This window comes from Rhinoderma darwinii, chromosome 9 (assembly GCF_050947455.1).
Source record: "Rhinoderma darwinii isolate aRhiDar2 chromosome 9, aRhiDar2.hap1, whole genome shotgun sequence".
Taxonomy (NCBI): domain Eukaryota; kingdom Metazoa; phylum Chordata; class Amphibia; order Anura; family Rhinodermatidae; genus Rhinoderma; species Rhinoderma darwinii.
The window spans coordinates 29,655,875-29,672,544 of NC_134695.1; the positions used below are offsets into that span (position 1 = coordinate 29,655,875).

General features: G+C 42.2%; 1 protein-coding gene across 14 annotated transcripts in view; it reads right to left on the reverse strand.

The window, feature by feature from the left end:
• The window catches only part of NRXN2 (neurexin 2), a 760,118-nt gene that overhangs the window by 332,758 nt on the left and 410,690 nt on the right, over positions 1-16,670 (reverse strand). For all 14 annotated transcript variants that reach the window (XM_075837456.1, XM_075837449.1, XM_075837451.1 and 11 more), the window contains one exon: positions 8,599-8,772. In XM_075837456.1, the coding sequence (XP_075693571.1) occupies positions 8,599-8,772 (174 nt within the window). The remainder of the gene's footprint in view (positions 1-8,598; positions 8,773-16,670) is intronic.

Below are 16,670 nucleotides of genomic sequence, written 5' to 3' on the forward strand. Positions count from 1 at the left end.
GAAATAAGAAATCCCCAACAAAACCCTCGTTAACCATTTTATTAAAATTTGAAAAAACGCAGATCTACGCAGTAGTCCAACGAATCGTAGATGTAGTCCAATCGGTACATCAAAATCTGCAACAACATAAAAAAACAGTTATCAATGTGAACAATACCAATACTTCTACTCTCCTACACACATATATACACGCACACACAAACAAACAACCATACACAGACACACATATATACACAAACACAACAAGATATACACACACACATAAACAGACAAACACATATACACGAACTCACACATATCCAAACACACACACACACACACACACACACAGTTATACACACATACACGAACACATATACACAAACACATATACAAACAAAAACACACATACCCAAACACACATATACACAAACACATATACACAAACACACCCATATATACACACAAACACACACCCATATACACACATATACACATATACAAAAACACACACAAACATCTACACACAAACATATACACAAATACACCCATATATACACAAACATATACACAAAACACATATACACAAACACACCCATATATACACACACACATATAAAAACAAAAACAGACAAAGTCACATACCCAAACACACATATATACACAAACACACATACACAAACACGGTTTCTTTTAAATGCTGCTGGGGAACCCGCTCGATCCACTATATAAGGCTGCGCTACAGTGCAGCATTTAAAAGAAACAGGATCCTGACCTGTCCATAGAGTTTAAGGCAGCACAGAGTATTTCAGGAGATGAGCGTGCAGATTCAGTGCTGCTGCGAACTCTGCTCTTACCATTACGTAGCTCTCAGTCTGTTACCTCTCCTCCACTCCTGTCCTCCAGAACACCTTCACATGATTGGCAAGTCACCACGTAATGGTAAGAGCAGAGTTCACAGCAGCACAGAGTATTTCAGGAGATGAGCGTGCGGATCTTGTGCGGGGTGGTGACTTGCCAATCATGTGAAGGTGTTATTGAGGACAGGAGTGGAGGAGAGGTAACAGACTGAGCTACGTAATGGTAAGAGCAGAGTTCACAGCAGCACTGAATCTGCACGCTCCTCTCCTGAAATACTCTGTGCTGCTGTGAACTCTGTTCTTACCATTACGTAGCTCAGTCTGTTACATCTCCTCCACTCCTGTCCTCTATAACACGTTCACATGATTGGCAAGTCACCACCACGCACAAGATCCGCACGCTCATCTCCTGAAATACTCTGTGCTGCTGTGAACTCTGCTCTTACCATTACGTGGTGACTTGGCAATCATGTGAAGGTGTTCTTGAGGACAGGAGTGGAGGAGAGATAACAGACTGAGAGCTACGTAATGGTAAGAGCAGAGTTCACAACAGCACTGAATCTGCACGCTCATCTCCTGAAATACTCTGTGCTGCCTTAAACTCTGTGGACAGGTCAGGATCCTGTTTCTTTTAAATGCTGTACTGTAGCGTAGCCTTATATAGTGGATCGAGCGGGTTCCCTAGCAGCATTTAAAAGAAACAGGATCCTGACCTGTCCACAGAGTTTAAGGCAGCACAGAGTATTTCAGGAGATGAGCACGGGCAGCCGTTCGTTTTTCCGAGCCGTGCTCCCATCATGCACACGACCGTAAAAACACCCGTTATTGCGGGTCGTAATTACGACCCGCAATAACGGGCTCATAGACTTCTGTTACCCACGGGTACCTTTCCGTATTCTCACGGGAAGGTGCCCGTGCCGTTAAAAAAATAGAACATGTTCTATTTTTCTATTTTACGGGCCGTGCTGCTATAATTATAATGACAGCACGGTTCGCAAAAGCGGCCGGCTGCCCGTGGCCGGCCGGCCGTGCTCGTAGTTACGAGTCGTAATTACGAGCACGGCCCGTAAAATAAAAAAATAGAACATGTTCTATCTTTTTAACGGCACGGGCACCTTCCCGTGAGAAAACGGGAAGGTACCCGTGGCTAACAGAAGTCTATGGGCCCGCTATTTCGGGTCGTAATTACGACCCGTGATAACGGGTGTTTTTATGGTCGACTCGTGTGCATGAGGCCCCGTAATGACGGGTGGCTACATGTGTGCACCCATCATTACGGCAGCGTTGCTAGGTGACGTCAGTAAGGGTATGTGCACACACACTAATTACGTCCGTAATTGACGGACGTATTTCGGCCGCAAGTACCGGACCGAACACCCTGCAGGGAGCCGGGCTCCTAGCATCATATTTATGTACGATGCTAGGAGTCCCTGCCTCTCCGTGGAACTACTGTCCCGTACTGAAAACATGATTACAGTACGGGACAGTTGTCCTGCAGAGAGGCAGGGACTCCTAGCATCGTACATAAGTATGATGCTAGGAGCCCGGCTCCCTGCACTGTGTTCGGTCCGGTACTTGCGGCCGAAATACGTCCGTCATTTACGGACGTAATTAGTGTGTGTGCACATACACTAAATAGTCACTGTTCAGGGTGCTGAAAGAGTTAACTGATCGGCAGTAACTGTTTCAGTACCCTGGACAGTGACTACCGATCACAGTACCTGTAAAAAAAAAGACGTTCATACTTACCGAGAACTTTCTGCTTCCTCCAGTCCGGTCTCCTGGCCGTTGCCTTGGTGACGCGTCCCTCTCGACATCCGGCCCGACATTCCTTGATGACGATGCAGCCTTGTGAGCGCTGCAGCCAATCACAGGCTGCCGCGGCCTCTGCAGCCAATCACAGGCTGCAGAGGCCTCTGCAGCCAATCACAGGCTGCCGCGTCAGAAAAGGTCGGACTGGAGGAAGAAGAGGGACTCGTTAACAAGACAACGACCGGGTACGTATGAAATGCTTTTTATTTTATTTTTAATCAGCAGCCTCTTTTCTCTATCAGTGATTGATAGAGATAAGTGGCTGCCGATTTGTATAATGTTTTTGACCGGGTTCGGTCAAAACGGGTTCGGCCGAACCCGGTGAAGTTCGGATTCGCTGCGAACCGAACTTTACCGGAAGTTCGGACCGAAACCGGGTTCGGTTGTCCCGGTTCGCTCATCTCTACTCCTGACCACTGTTGTAAATGCTCTGAAACCGACCATTTCAGTCGACTGCGCTATTGATTCCGTCGGAAAAATGGAAACCTGCCGGAACGGTGACAAACGGAAACCATTAGCAGTGTTTCCGTCACCATTGATATCAATGCTGATGCAAACGGAAGCTGTGGAACCCGTCAACGGAAACTCGAATGCTGATGTGAACCAGTCCTAAAATAATGACCAGTTTTGAATATCAATAAATGCCCCTGGGAAGTCTTACTTATCAAATCTATAGAAAATATTCTTCCAGTCAGGCAAAACTAAATATCTTTCTTTTTCTTGGCATGCACAAGCCTGGAAACAGCCTGCACTTGAGTTCTCCGAGATCAAGTAGAGATTAAATTACTATATGATAAATTAAAAGCTTCCGGCCCTGACCTGAGGAAACATTAAACCCTTTGAATGGACGTGGGAATCCTGGAGACACAATACATTTCCCTCTTCTTAAATGTCTAATACTTAATACCTCAGCCACAGAACCTAATAATTCAAATAATCCTTTACTCGTCTCTCCCTTTATTCCCCCCTTGTATCTTTGTTTTGTGTCACACTTTTATGATTTAAAGAGGTAGAAAAACCGCAGCACACACGTTATCCAGGTAAAAAAGAGGCGTCTTTATTTCACCAAAATTGCGAAGTTTCGACCCCAACCAGGGTCTTTCTCAAGCCTTTTTATGATTTATGATCTTAACCACTACTTTAACAGACTGAAATATTGTTTCTAGATCTGATTTGTATAACCTATTAGAATTGTATTATTGTTTAATATTTTATTACTGTCATTACAATCGTTATTGTATGCTTTGTATATATTTAAACTTTGGCTCTTTTCGGCTCTTCTCGGAAAGACGAAGTTAGCTGAAGATGGGCTCATAGACTTCTACAAGCAGATCTTCAGCTAACACCACCTCTTCGAGAAGAGCCGAGGTGAGCCAAAGTTACCATTATAGCAGAATGGGCACAGCGCTTTGCCTCTACTCCTACGTCTCAACACCTAGACCCCACTATGACATGTCACTATGACATGTCAAAAGTTTTATGAAATGACAGTCACTCTTTAATAAATTTCCCCCTTTGTGTGATTTGTGCATAGTTACATAGTTTGTACGGCTGAAAAAAGACACATGTCCATCAAGTTCAACCAAGGGATGGGAAAAGGCAAGGTAGAAATTTCTACACATAGGAGCTAATATTTTTTTTGTTCTAGGAAATTATCTAAGCCTTTTTTAAAGCCATCAACTGTCCCTGCTGTGACCAGCTCCTGCGGTAGACTATTCCATAAATTCACTGTTCTCAAAGTAAAGAAGGCTTGTCACCTCTGCAGGTTGAACCTTTTTTTCTCCAGACAGAGGGAGTGCCCTCTTGTTTTTTGAGGGGGTTTTACATGGAACAGGTTTTCACCATATTTTTTGTATGTGCCATTAATATATTTATAGAAAGTAATCATGTCCCCCCCTTAGTCGTCTTTTTTCAAGGCTAAATAGGTTTAGTTCTTTTAATCTTTCCTCGTAACTTAGATTCTCCATGCCCCTTATTAGCTTCATTGCTCTTCTTTGTATTTTTTTCAACTCCAGGGCATCCTTTCTATGAACTGGAGCCCAGAACTGAACTGCATATTCTAGATGAGGCGTCACTAATGCTTTGTAAAGTGGTAATATTACATCCCTGTCCAGCGAGTCCATGCCTCTTATAATACACGACAATATCTTGCTGGCCTTTGAAGCAGCTGATTGACATTGCATGCTGTTATTAAGTTTATGATTTACAAGTACACTCAGATCCTTCTCAACAAGTGAATCCCCCAGTGTAGCTCCCCTAGGACATATGATGCATGAATAATAGTGGTCCCAGCACTGAACCCTGGGGTACACCACTTATAACCAGGTACCATTCAGAGTAGGAATCATTGACCACAACTCTCTGGATACGGTCCTTCAGCCAATTCTCAATTCAATTACAAACTATACTATCTAAACCTATAGTCCTTAATTTACCCATTAGACGTCTATGAGGGACAGTGTCAAATGCCTTTGCAAAGTCCGAAAACACTATATCCACAGCGGCCTCTCTGCCTAGGCTTCTGCTCACCTATTCATAAAAAGAAATCAGGTTAGTTTGACAACTTCTGTCCTTAGTAAAACCATGCTGGCTGTCACTTATAATACTATTTATTGTCACATAATCCTGTATATATTCCCTCAATAGCCCCTCAAACATTTTCCCCACGATGGATGTTAAGCTTACTGGTCTATAATTTCCCGGGGAAGACCTAGAGCCCTTTTTGAAAATAGGCACCACATTTGCACTGCGCCAGTCCCTTGCCACTATACCAGTTACTAGAGAATCTCTAAATATTATGAAAAGGGGGACAGAAATAACTGAACTAAGCTCTTTAAAAATTCTAGGGTGTAACCCATCTGGTCCCAGGGCCTTGTGCACATTTATTTTATTTAATTTAGCTTGGACCATATCTACATTCATCCAATTCAGTATATCAACTGATATATTAACAGCACTGGCACTGGCTATATCAGCTGCTCTTTCTTCTGTTGTATATACAAATCTGAAGAACCCATTTAGTCTCTGCCAACTCTGCCTTCTCTTGATCCCCAGTGACCAACTCCCCATTACCACTATCTAAGGGTCCTACATGTTCAGACCTTGGCTTTTTTGCATTTATATACTTGAAGAATTTTTTGGGATTGGTTTTACTATCTTTTGGCCACCTGCCTTTCATTTTGTATTTTTGCTAATTGTATTAAATTTTTACAGATTTTATTACGCTCTTTATAATTTAAAAAGGCTACAGATGTACCCTCAGATTTGTATTTTTTAAATGCCCTTTTTTTGTCATGCATAGACCTTTTTACAGAAGGTGTAAGCCATGTGGGGTTTAATTTTAGTCACTTATACTTGTTACCTATAGGAATAAATTTTGCACTATAATTACCCAAAGTAGATTTGAAAATCTCCCATTTATCATTTGTACCATTATTTGACATTAGTTCTTCCCAGTCTATATCCTGAATTGCAGCCCTCATCCTGGGGAAATTGGCCTTCTTAAAATTAAGTGTTTTCTTGTGTTTGTTTTTTACAGTATAGGTAAAATGTAACTATATTGTGATCACTGTTACCGAGGTTTTCACGAACATTGACGTTCCCAAGAAGCTCTGCATTATTAGAACTGACCAGATCCAACAGAGCTTCACTTTCTAGTTCTACCCACAAGGTTTCAACCTCCTCACAATCTTCACCCACTGTCTCTTTCACACTTGCCTTCATATCACTTCTCACAAACAATCATACACCACCGCCTTTCCTATTCGCCCTGTCTTTCCGAAAAAGTGTAAAACCCTCTAGATTTACAGCCCAGTCATGAGAAGAGTCTAGCCATGTTTCAGCAACACCAACTATATCTATATTTTCTTCCAGTATCAAGGCCTCCAGCTCCCCCATTTTGCTTGCTAGACTTCTGTCATTTGTGAACATACACTTTAACTTGCCTTTCACTTTTTCACTTTTATTATCAGAAATGTGATTATTTGACATTATTTGGGCATTTTTATTTTCACTGCTGTTTTGTAACAAAAGGATCTCTTTATCCAGTTGTCTAGTCCTCTCCCCACAGGGTGTTTCTCCACCCACCAATATAGTCTCATCCCTCTCTAACCTGACTACCCCTTTAATTTCTACATTGACCTCCCTCCTCAGACCTAGTTTAAATACTCTGCCATCCCAGCTAGAATTCTCTCCCCCAGCACAGCGGACCCCCTTCCATTTAGGTGCAAATCATCTGCAGAATACAGTTTGTACCCCAATGAAAAGTCAGTCCAGTGCTCTAGGAACCCAAAACCTTGTCCTCTACACCAAGACTTAAGCCATGCATTTAACTCCCTGAGCTCCCGCTGTCTTTCCTGTGATGCGCATGACACAGGCAGTATTCCTGAGAATACAACCTTGGAGGTGCTTCCCTTCAGCTTGTAGCTTAGTTCTTTAAAAGTATTCTTAAGGCTCCTCCACCTAGCATTTATTCTGTCGTTGGTACCTACATGAATCATGACAGCTGGATCATCACCAGCCCGTCCCAGTAATTTATCCACCCGTTCCACAACATGCTGAACCCTGGCACCAGGGAGACAGCAAACCATTCGGCGACTTCCTGATTATAGAAGCCTTACCTGCATTACCATCCCGCCGACTACTAGCTGGACTGTTCTCCCGGCTGTTAGGGAGATCAGTATCCACTAGGGCTGCCATTTCTGAGACCGACACCCTTGCATCATCACCCAACTTGGCAATTTTGCTTGGAATATCAGAAACAGGATTGGCCTTCCTTTTCTTGGACCCCTTTCTACTGCCCCTAACTACATTAACCCAGCTACTTGCCTGGTCCTGCTGACCCATGTCTTCACCCTCCAGTTCTGCCCCACTAACTGCGTGCTCAGTCAGCAGCATCCTCCGCTCAAAATTGTCTATCGCCCTCAGTGTTGCATTTTGCTCCTCCAGATCTCTAATGCGCGCTTCCAGGCAAACAACATGCGAACATCTACCACAGAGGTATTCACTCTGGAACTCCGGCTCCTGTAGTGCATACATATGGCAAACTGTGCACTGAAGAAAACCTCCAATCTTGCTGTCCATTATCCTAGTTACAAAAAAAACAGCGAACAGTTGTTAAAGTAAAAGAAAAGAAGACTACTTACAGGCCCTTTAACTCCTCTTTTTAACTCCGGTTTTGTGACTCCACTTGATATACAAACCACTTGTTCAGCAAGTCAAAACAGAGCAGGATCTACAGAGTCCTAAGGGCTAATTTATACCACCTGGGACCAGATAACCCCTCCCCCTAGTCAGCTGCTCAGCAGGAAGGAAGAATAATCCACACTTTATGTCACACAAGAACACAGCAAGTCAATCTGGTTTTGTAACTCCACTTGATAAACTAACCACTTGTTTAGCAAGCCAAAACAGAGCAGCTGATCCCTTCTGGTGCTTGCATTACTTGCCCCTTGGCCATGACTTATAATTCTTTACAGCATGTGTTCATGCATATAACATAAATTGATCCTGGTATATAGGGGTTATGGTGAGTGACAGACTATATCTTTGACAAAGCCACAGATTGTGGAAATACGCGTGGGTCTACACACATTCTTCCCTCCGGTCACTTTATTTATTTATTGGTAACTAATTCCTTCACCAGAAGTTGGTTCATGACCCTTTTTGATGCTGTATCATTGTAACCATGTGATATTTTTCTTATCACTCCTTGCACATATTAATCACCAATAATTTTCTATTTCTTTATACAGCTTTAAAATCTATGATATTTCTGCTTACTCTCTGTGTGCTTGACAGCATTTTTTTCACAGACTGCTGTTTTTTCCATATACTAATCTCATACAAACCTTTTAAAGGCATGTTTCAGATCTGTTACAAAATTTTTACCTGACGTAGAGATCTAGTGAAATGATTTACATTAAGATCAGATTTTTTACATTCTTACCATCACAGCCTCTATCCACAGGGCCTACTCGATGAAGAGCATCAGTCAAGAGATCAGGAAGGCGACCATTGAGATCCACAGAGGCAAGACAGCCTTGGAAGCCATCACGAGATGCAACCAGCTTTGGGAGAGTGGCATACATATTTCTGGGGAGCCCACCAATATATAGTTCACCTGGATATGAGAATGAAGGAAGGAAATATAGAGAAACAGATATGGAATACAAGAATGATGTGGTGGGGAGAGAGTAAGAGGAGGAAGAGTAGAAGAAAGAAGAAAATAACAAGTTAGAAAAACATTTAATAACAGTGGTTCTAATGCACAATATTACATAGTCAAATTCTACACTGTGCCTCCCATCAGTAAAGTAATATTAGATTATTTGACTAATTAGATAAAGTTGAACATATCCATGGCGGGATTTTTACAATAACGAAAATAACATGGAACATACAGAAATAACATGAAACATGGAGATCATCATATTACACTTTTGTAGTCATTGGTCTCGCACTTATCTCATAATGTATTTAATAGTCTTTGCTTCATGTAGAAATTCTTAAAGTCCAGTATTTTTGTAATGTCCTGGTTTTTTATTTTTTTTTACCCCATTTATATTTTACCAGTAGAAAATTGAAATACTTCAAGTGAATGTGAAATACAAGTTGGGGAAACATGTACTTCTTAACATATAGAAAGGTACACTATACAACCAAAAGCATGTGGACACCTAACCATCACACCTACAGTATATTTCTGTGGGAATTCGTGCCTATTTAGCCAAAAGAGCATTTGTGAGATCAGGCACTGATGTTGAATGAGAAGGTCGTTTACACCGACATAGAAGGGGTATACATATACTTTTGTCCCTGTAGTATAGCTTGCTTGGTGAGAAGGAGAGAAACTGTACTATATAATTTTACTGTTTTTTGTGGATTAAACTTGATTCAGTTGTTAGAAAGTACAAACTTGATTCAGTTGTTAGAAAATACAAAGTTTTACAAGGTCATTCTTTATTGCATTTTATATCATCACCATGATCAGTCTAAATTAGTCCTTCTCAAGTCGTGTGGCTGGCTTCACTGGCGAGACGCCCCTCAGTTGTTAGTGAGCCGCAGCCAGGGAGTCAGTTTTGGCAGAAGTGTTCACATGCTGCACAGTTCTTTCTCTGAATGCGCCAATCTCTGATTTAGAGATCCAATTGGCTTATTTTGTGCTTATTTTAATGTTATACTGACTTCAGGACAGGGCCGCACCTACCATGAGGCGAGTTGAGCCTCTGGCCTCAGGTGGCACCCTGCAGAGTCTCAGAGGGAGTGGCATTACAGAGCTGCTGGCCAATGTTTCTTCCACTTATCAGCAGCTGCAAGACGTGCTGCTTCCTTAAAGAGGCTCTGTCACCAGATTATCAAATCCCTATCTCCTATTTCATGTGATCGGCACTGCAATGTAGATAACAGTAACGTGTTTTTTTTTTTTTAAAAACGATCATTTTTGGCCAAGTTATGAGCAATTTTCTATTTATGCAAATGAGCCTTTCTAATGGACAACTGGGAGTGTGTTTTCTCTTATTTCCAACTGGGCGTGTATTGTGTTTGTAACATCTGGGCGTGTTTACTTGTTTTTCTAACTGGGCGTTGTGAATAGAAGTATATGATGCTGACAAACACTTCTATTCACAACGCCCAGCTAGTAAAACAAGTTATGAGCAATTTTATATTTATGCAAATTAGCCTTTCTAATGGACAACTGGGCGTGTATTGTGTTTGTAACATCTGGGCGTGTTTACTTCTTTCACTGCACAATCACACTGTGATGTGGATCATGCTGGGCTGGAACAATGAGAAGTGTAGGACACTGATTAGTCACTGATTGGTCAGCCTCATACACTCCTCTGTACAACACCCAGTTGGTAAAAAGTAAAAACACGACCAGTTGTCCATTGAGAAACTCATTAGAATAAATATAAACTAGCTCATAACTTGCTCAAAAATGATTGTTTTTCAAAATAAAAACCACTGCTGTTATCTACATTACAGCGCTGATCAGATTATGTAAGAAATAGGGCACTTATAATGTGGTGACAGAGACTCTTTAAGAGAACATCTCTCTTGTGCTACCTTAATAACCCCCCTGACTTCCCGCCTGCTCTCCACACTCCTGTCGCTATTGTAATATGATCCTGCTCAGTGTCGGGACAGAGAGGTAGGCGAGCAGGATGTGTACACTGCACTGCTGCCAGATTGAAGAGGCTGAGGGGAAATCCTGCCATGGACTCACCACCATATAGGCAGCAACCTGCACAAAAGGTAAATGTAATGTGCATGTGTAGTGTGTACTGTATGTATGTTCTGCACATGTGTAATGTATGTACTGTATGTATGTTGTGTGTAATGTACGTACTGTATGTATGTACTGTATCTGTGTATTTTGTAATGTACGTACTGTATGTATGCACTGTATGTGTGTAGTGTCTAATGTATGTACTGTATGTGTAATGTGCATTTGTGTAATGTATGTGTACATACGTGAGTGTGTACTGTATGTGTATTTGTGTGTGTGTGTATATATATATATATATATATATATATATATATATATATATGAATATATTTGTATACTATTCCTTCTCAATTAATTAGAATATCATCAAAAAGTTAATTTATTTCAGTAATTAAATTTAAAAAGTGAAACTCATATTATATAGATTCATTACACACAGAGTGATCTATTTCCAGCATTTTTCTTTCTTTTAGTGTTCATGATTATGGCTAACAGTTAATGAAAACCCAAAATTTAGTCTGTCAGAAGATTAGAATATTGGGTAAAAGTTGAAGATTGTAGACTCAGCTAATCAACACAAAACACCTGCAAAAGGTTTCCTAAGCCTTAAATGACTGGTCTGTTGCTCAGTGTCCAAAGTCCTGTTTTCAGGTGAAAGTAAATTTTGCATTTCATTTGGAAATCAAGGTCCCAGAGTCTGGAGGAAGAGTGGAGAGGCATCAATCCAAGTTGCTTGCGTCCAGTGTGAAGTTTCCACAGTCAGTGATGGTTTGGGGAGCCACGTCATCTGCTGGTGTTGGTCCATTGTGTTATATCAAGTCCAGAGTCAACGCAGCCGTCTACCAGGAAATTTCAGAGTACTTCATGCTTCCCTCTGCTGACAAGATTTATGGAGATGCTGATTTCATTTTCCAGCAGGACTTGGCACCTGCCCACACTGCCAAAAGTACCAATACCTGGTTAATAACCACAGTATCACTGTGCTTGATTGGCCGGCAAACTCGCCTGACCTAAACCCCGCAGAGAATCTATGGGGTATTGTCAAAAGGAAGATGAGACCCCAGACCCAACAATGCAGGCAAGCTGAAGGCCGCTATCAAAGCAATCTGGGCTTCCATAACACCCCAGCAGTGCCACAGACTGATCGCCTACATGCCAAGCCGCATTGATTCAGTAATTTATGCAAAAGGAGCCCCAACCAAGTATTGAGTGCATATACTGAATATACTTTTCAGTAGGCCTACATTTCAGTATTAGAAATTATTCTTTAAATTGGGCTAATTTAATATTCTAATTTTCTAAATACCAAATTTTGGGTTATCATTAACTGTTCGCCATAATCATCAACATTAAAAGAAAAAAAATGCTGGAAATTGATCACTTTGTGTGTAATGAATCTATATAATATAGGAGTTTCACTTTTTGAATTGAATTACTGAAATAAATTAACTTTTTGATGATATTCAAAATTCATTGGGAAGGACCAGTATATATATGGGCACACGACCATTCTTTCACGGCTGCAATTTATCCACATATTTGTGGATAATTTAAGGATCCATTCATTTCTATGGCCCTATGCACACGACCGTGGTTTACACGGATCCAAGTGGAGGCCGCAAATCCGGACTGAAAAAACTCAAGACAAGTAATTTTACAGTCCAGATTTGCAGATTTACAAAACTGGTGAATTGTTGTGGATCCGTGAATCCTAATGACACACAAATGCACAACAAACCAATGCGGTCGTGTGCATGAGGCCAGTGTGTGTAATGTATGTATGGATGTGTGTGTGTGTGTGTGTGTGTGTGCATATGTATATATATATGTGTATATATATATATATATATACATATATATGTATACGTATATGTATGTATATATATATATATATATACATATATATATATATATACATATATATATATATATATATACTGTATATATATATATATATATATATATATATATATATACATATACATACACACACGCACACAGGAAAGACGATAAGAAATGAAGCGGCACAGCGCTCACTCGAGTACTTCTGTTGTTTCGTTTTCGTGATTGGGGGTGCTCGGACCCCCAATGATCAAATGTATGACATTTTATTATGGCATGTCAAAGGTTTTTTAAAGTTTAATTACACTTTAAAGGAAATGTATTTTTTTCATTTTTTTTATGTGTGTTTTAAGGTATTGGTTAGAGCAGGGGTCTCAAGCACGCGGCCCGCGGGCCGCATGCGGCCCCTGGGGCTGTCATCTGCGGCCCACGGGACACAGACCCGCTAGTATCGGCTCCTCTGGAATTTCCTGACATCGCTGTCCACATATGAACAGCGATGTCTGGGGCTTCCCCAGAGCCGGAGTACAGGCTAGTACAGCTAGTACAGCTAGTACAGGCTCTGCTCCGAGACTCTGTGGAATTCCCTGACATCGCTGCCCATATATGGACAGTGTGTCAGGGTCTTGCCCAGAGCGGAGCAGAGCGCTGGTGTCGGCCCTGCTCCGGGACTCTGTGGAATTCCCTGACATCGCTGTCCACATATGAACAGCGATGTCTGGGGTTTCCCCAGAGCCGGAGTCCCCAGCAGAGCGCTGGTGTCGGCTCTGCTCAGTGACTCTGTGGAATTCCCTGATATCGCTGCCCATATGTGGACAGTGTGTCAGGGTCTTCCCCATAGCGGAGTCCCAGGCAGAGCGCTAGTATAGGCTCTGCTCCGGGACGCTGCGGAATTCCCTGACATATCTGCCCATATATGGGCAGTGTGTCAGGGTCTTCCCCAGAGCAGAGTCCCGGGCAGAGCGCTAGTATCGGCTCTGCTCCGGGACTCTGTGGAATTCCCTGACATCGCTGTCCACATATGAACAGCGATGTCTGGGGTTTCCCCAGAGCCGGAGTCCCCAGCAGAGCGCTGGTGTCGGCTCTGCTCAGTGACTCTGTGGAATTCCCTGACATCGCTGCCCATATGTGGACAGTGTGTCAGGGTCTTCCCCATAGCGGAGTCCCAGGCAGAGCGCTAGTATAGGCTCTGCTCCGGGACGCTGCGGAATTCCCTGACATATCTGCCCATATATGGGCAGTGTGTCAGGGTCTTCCCCAGAGCAGAGTCCCGGGCAGAGCGCTAGTATCGGCTCTGCTCCGGGACTCTGTGGAATTCCCCGACATCGCTGCCCATATATAGACAGTGTGTCAGGGTCTTCCCCAGAGCGGAGTCCCGGGCAGAGCGCTATTATCGGCTCTGCTCCGGGACTCTGGGGAAGCCTCTGACATCGCTGTCCATACATCGACAATGATGTCAGGGGCTTCCCCAGAGCAGGAGTCCCAGTGATGTCAGGAGCACAGCTGGAGTCCCAGGAAGAGCCTACTAGCGCTGGGACTCCAGCTCTGGGGTTGCCCCTGACATCTCTGTCCATATATGGACAGTGCTGTCAGGAGCAGAGCTGGAATCCCAGGCAGAGTGCCAGAAGCGGCTCTGCTCCGGGACTCCAGCTCTGGGCAAGCCCCTGACATCACTGTGGCAGCATCTGCAGAGGGCACTGTGGCCTTATCTACAGAGGGCACTGTGGCCTTATCTACAGAGGGCACTGTGGCCTTATCTACAGAGGGCACTGTGGCCTTATCTAGGGGTGTGTTGCATTATCCACAGAGGGCACTGCGGCAGCATCCACAGAGGGCACTGCGGCAGCATCCACAGAGGGCACTGCGGCAGCATCCACAGAGGGCACTGCGGCAGCATCCACAGAGGGCACTGCGGCAGCATCCACAGAGGGCACTGCGGCAGCATCCACAGAGGGCACTGCGGCAGCAACCACAGAGGGCACTGCGGCACTATCTAAAAAGGGGCTGCCCAATCTTGACATGTGTGCTAACTGAGCCGCCGGACTGCATTTAGCAACACTTAAACTGGAAAGCTGGATTGTTGAAATAAGCACATGGAGAAATATCTCAAATTTTAAACCTAGCGATATTATTATAGTAATGTAGTATTATTATTCTAGTAATGTAGTATTATTATTATAGTAATATAGTGTTCTAGTAGTTCAAATAACTAATTGATTAACAATAATTTTGTATTGTATCAAATTTGAAAGTAATGCGGCCCGTCAACTTCCCATTTTTTCTATATGCGGCCCACTTACCCGGCCGAGTTTGAGACCCCTGGGTTAGAGGGTTCTGTGGGGGAGTTGTTATTTCAATTAAAAAAAATAGTTTTTTATGTCTTTTTTTTTATACTTTATTACTGTCTTCTCAATGGCCGCTGCCTGACAGCGTCCATTACTAAGGCAGGGCTTAGTGATAGCCAGTAAAAAGGCTAGCACTAATCCCTTACTATTACCCCATACCCACCACTATCAGGGGTACCAGGAAGAGCCGGGTACGATCCAGTACACGACTATCTGAAGCGATGCCGGTGCCTGGCCGTTGCTTCAAATGTTCAGGCATTGGATCGTACCTGGCTCTTACCGGTACACCTCGTGGCATTGGGTACCGGGGTAATTATGGGAGGTCGGTGCTAGCTTTTTTACTGGTTAACAGTTAATAACAACTTATTTATCAGGGACACTCTAGTATCATCAGAATGTTTACCTTTCCAAACAGAATTGACCTAGTAGTAAGCCTGCAATAAATTTAAAATCCCCTGCAGGCATCGTCAGTATTGGAGCCATTTACAGCAGCCTGTATTCTGTCAATTCAGTGTATATAATATAATTCAGTATTTTCTTATTAAGGTGTTTCTGCTACTAAAAAATGCACAATGCTTGCAGATATCACACTGAAGGCCAAATATAACTTAAAAACAGAAAATAATGTGCACGATCAACTCTTCTACGTATACATAAAAGAGTTGAATGTGTACATTATTTTCTGTTTTTAAGTTATATTTTGGCCTTCAGTGTGATATCTGCAAGCATTGTGCATTTTTAAACTTATCTTCAAACTTATCGGCAATTCCCTAATACCATGTTATTATGAGAACTGCTACCTTTAGTCGTAGAATCACTTTAATAAGAAAATACTGAATTATATTATATACACTGAAGTGATAGAATACAGGCTGCTGTAAATGGCTTCAATTATTTCCCCTTTAAAGATGGTCCAGTTTTTTGGAACTGTGTTTTAATCAAATTATAGACAGTTAGGTTTCAAGTTAAAAAGTCATTAATGAAACCTGAGGTACGATTTTTCCAACTGTTCCTGTATCAATTGCTGTCAAAATTATGCTATATATAAACATTTTAAAAATAGTAAAATCTCAATAAAACACAAATAAAGATGGCATTGCATATAACACCATGACAGGAAAATAATTCACTGTTGTCCTTAGAATATTTATTCCAGACAGAGAATTTTTTTTTTCAATTACACATAAAAAGGAAACTCAAGTTAAAGAGGCTCTGTCACCACATTATAAGTGCCCTATCTCCTACATAAGGAGATCGGCGCTGTAATGTAGGTGACAGTAATGCTTTTTATTTAGAAAAACGATCTATTTTAAACCACTTTATTAGCGATTTTTAGCTTTATGCTAATGAGTTTCTTAATGCCCAAGTGGGCGTGTTTTTACTTTTGACCAAGTGGGCGTTGTACAGAGGAGTGTATGATGCTGACCAATCAGCGTCATGCACTCCTCTCCATTTATTTACACAGCAGCATCGCGTTCTTACTAGAACACGATGTGCAGCCACATACACAGACATTAACGTTAATCAAGTGTCCTGATAATGAATATACATTACCTCCAGCCTGGACGTCATGTGTATTCAGAATCCTGACACTTCGGAATA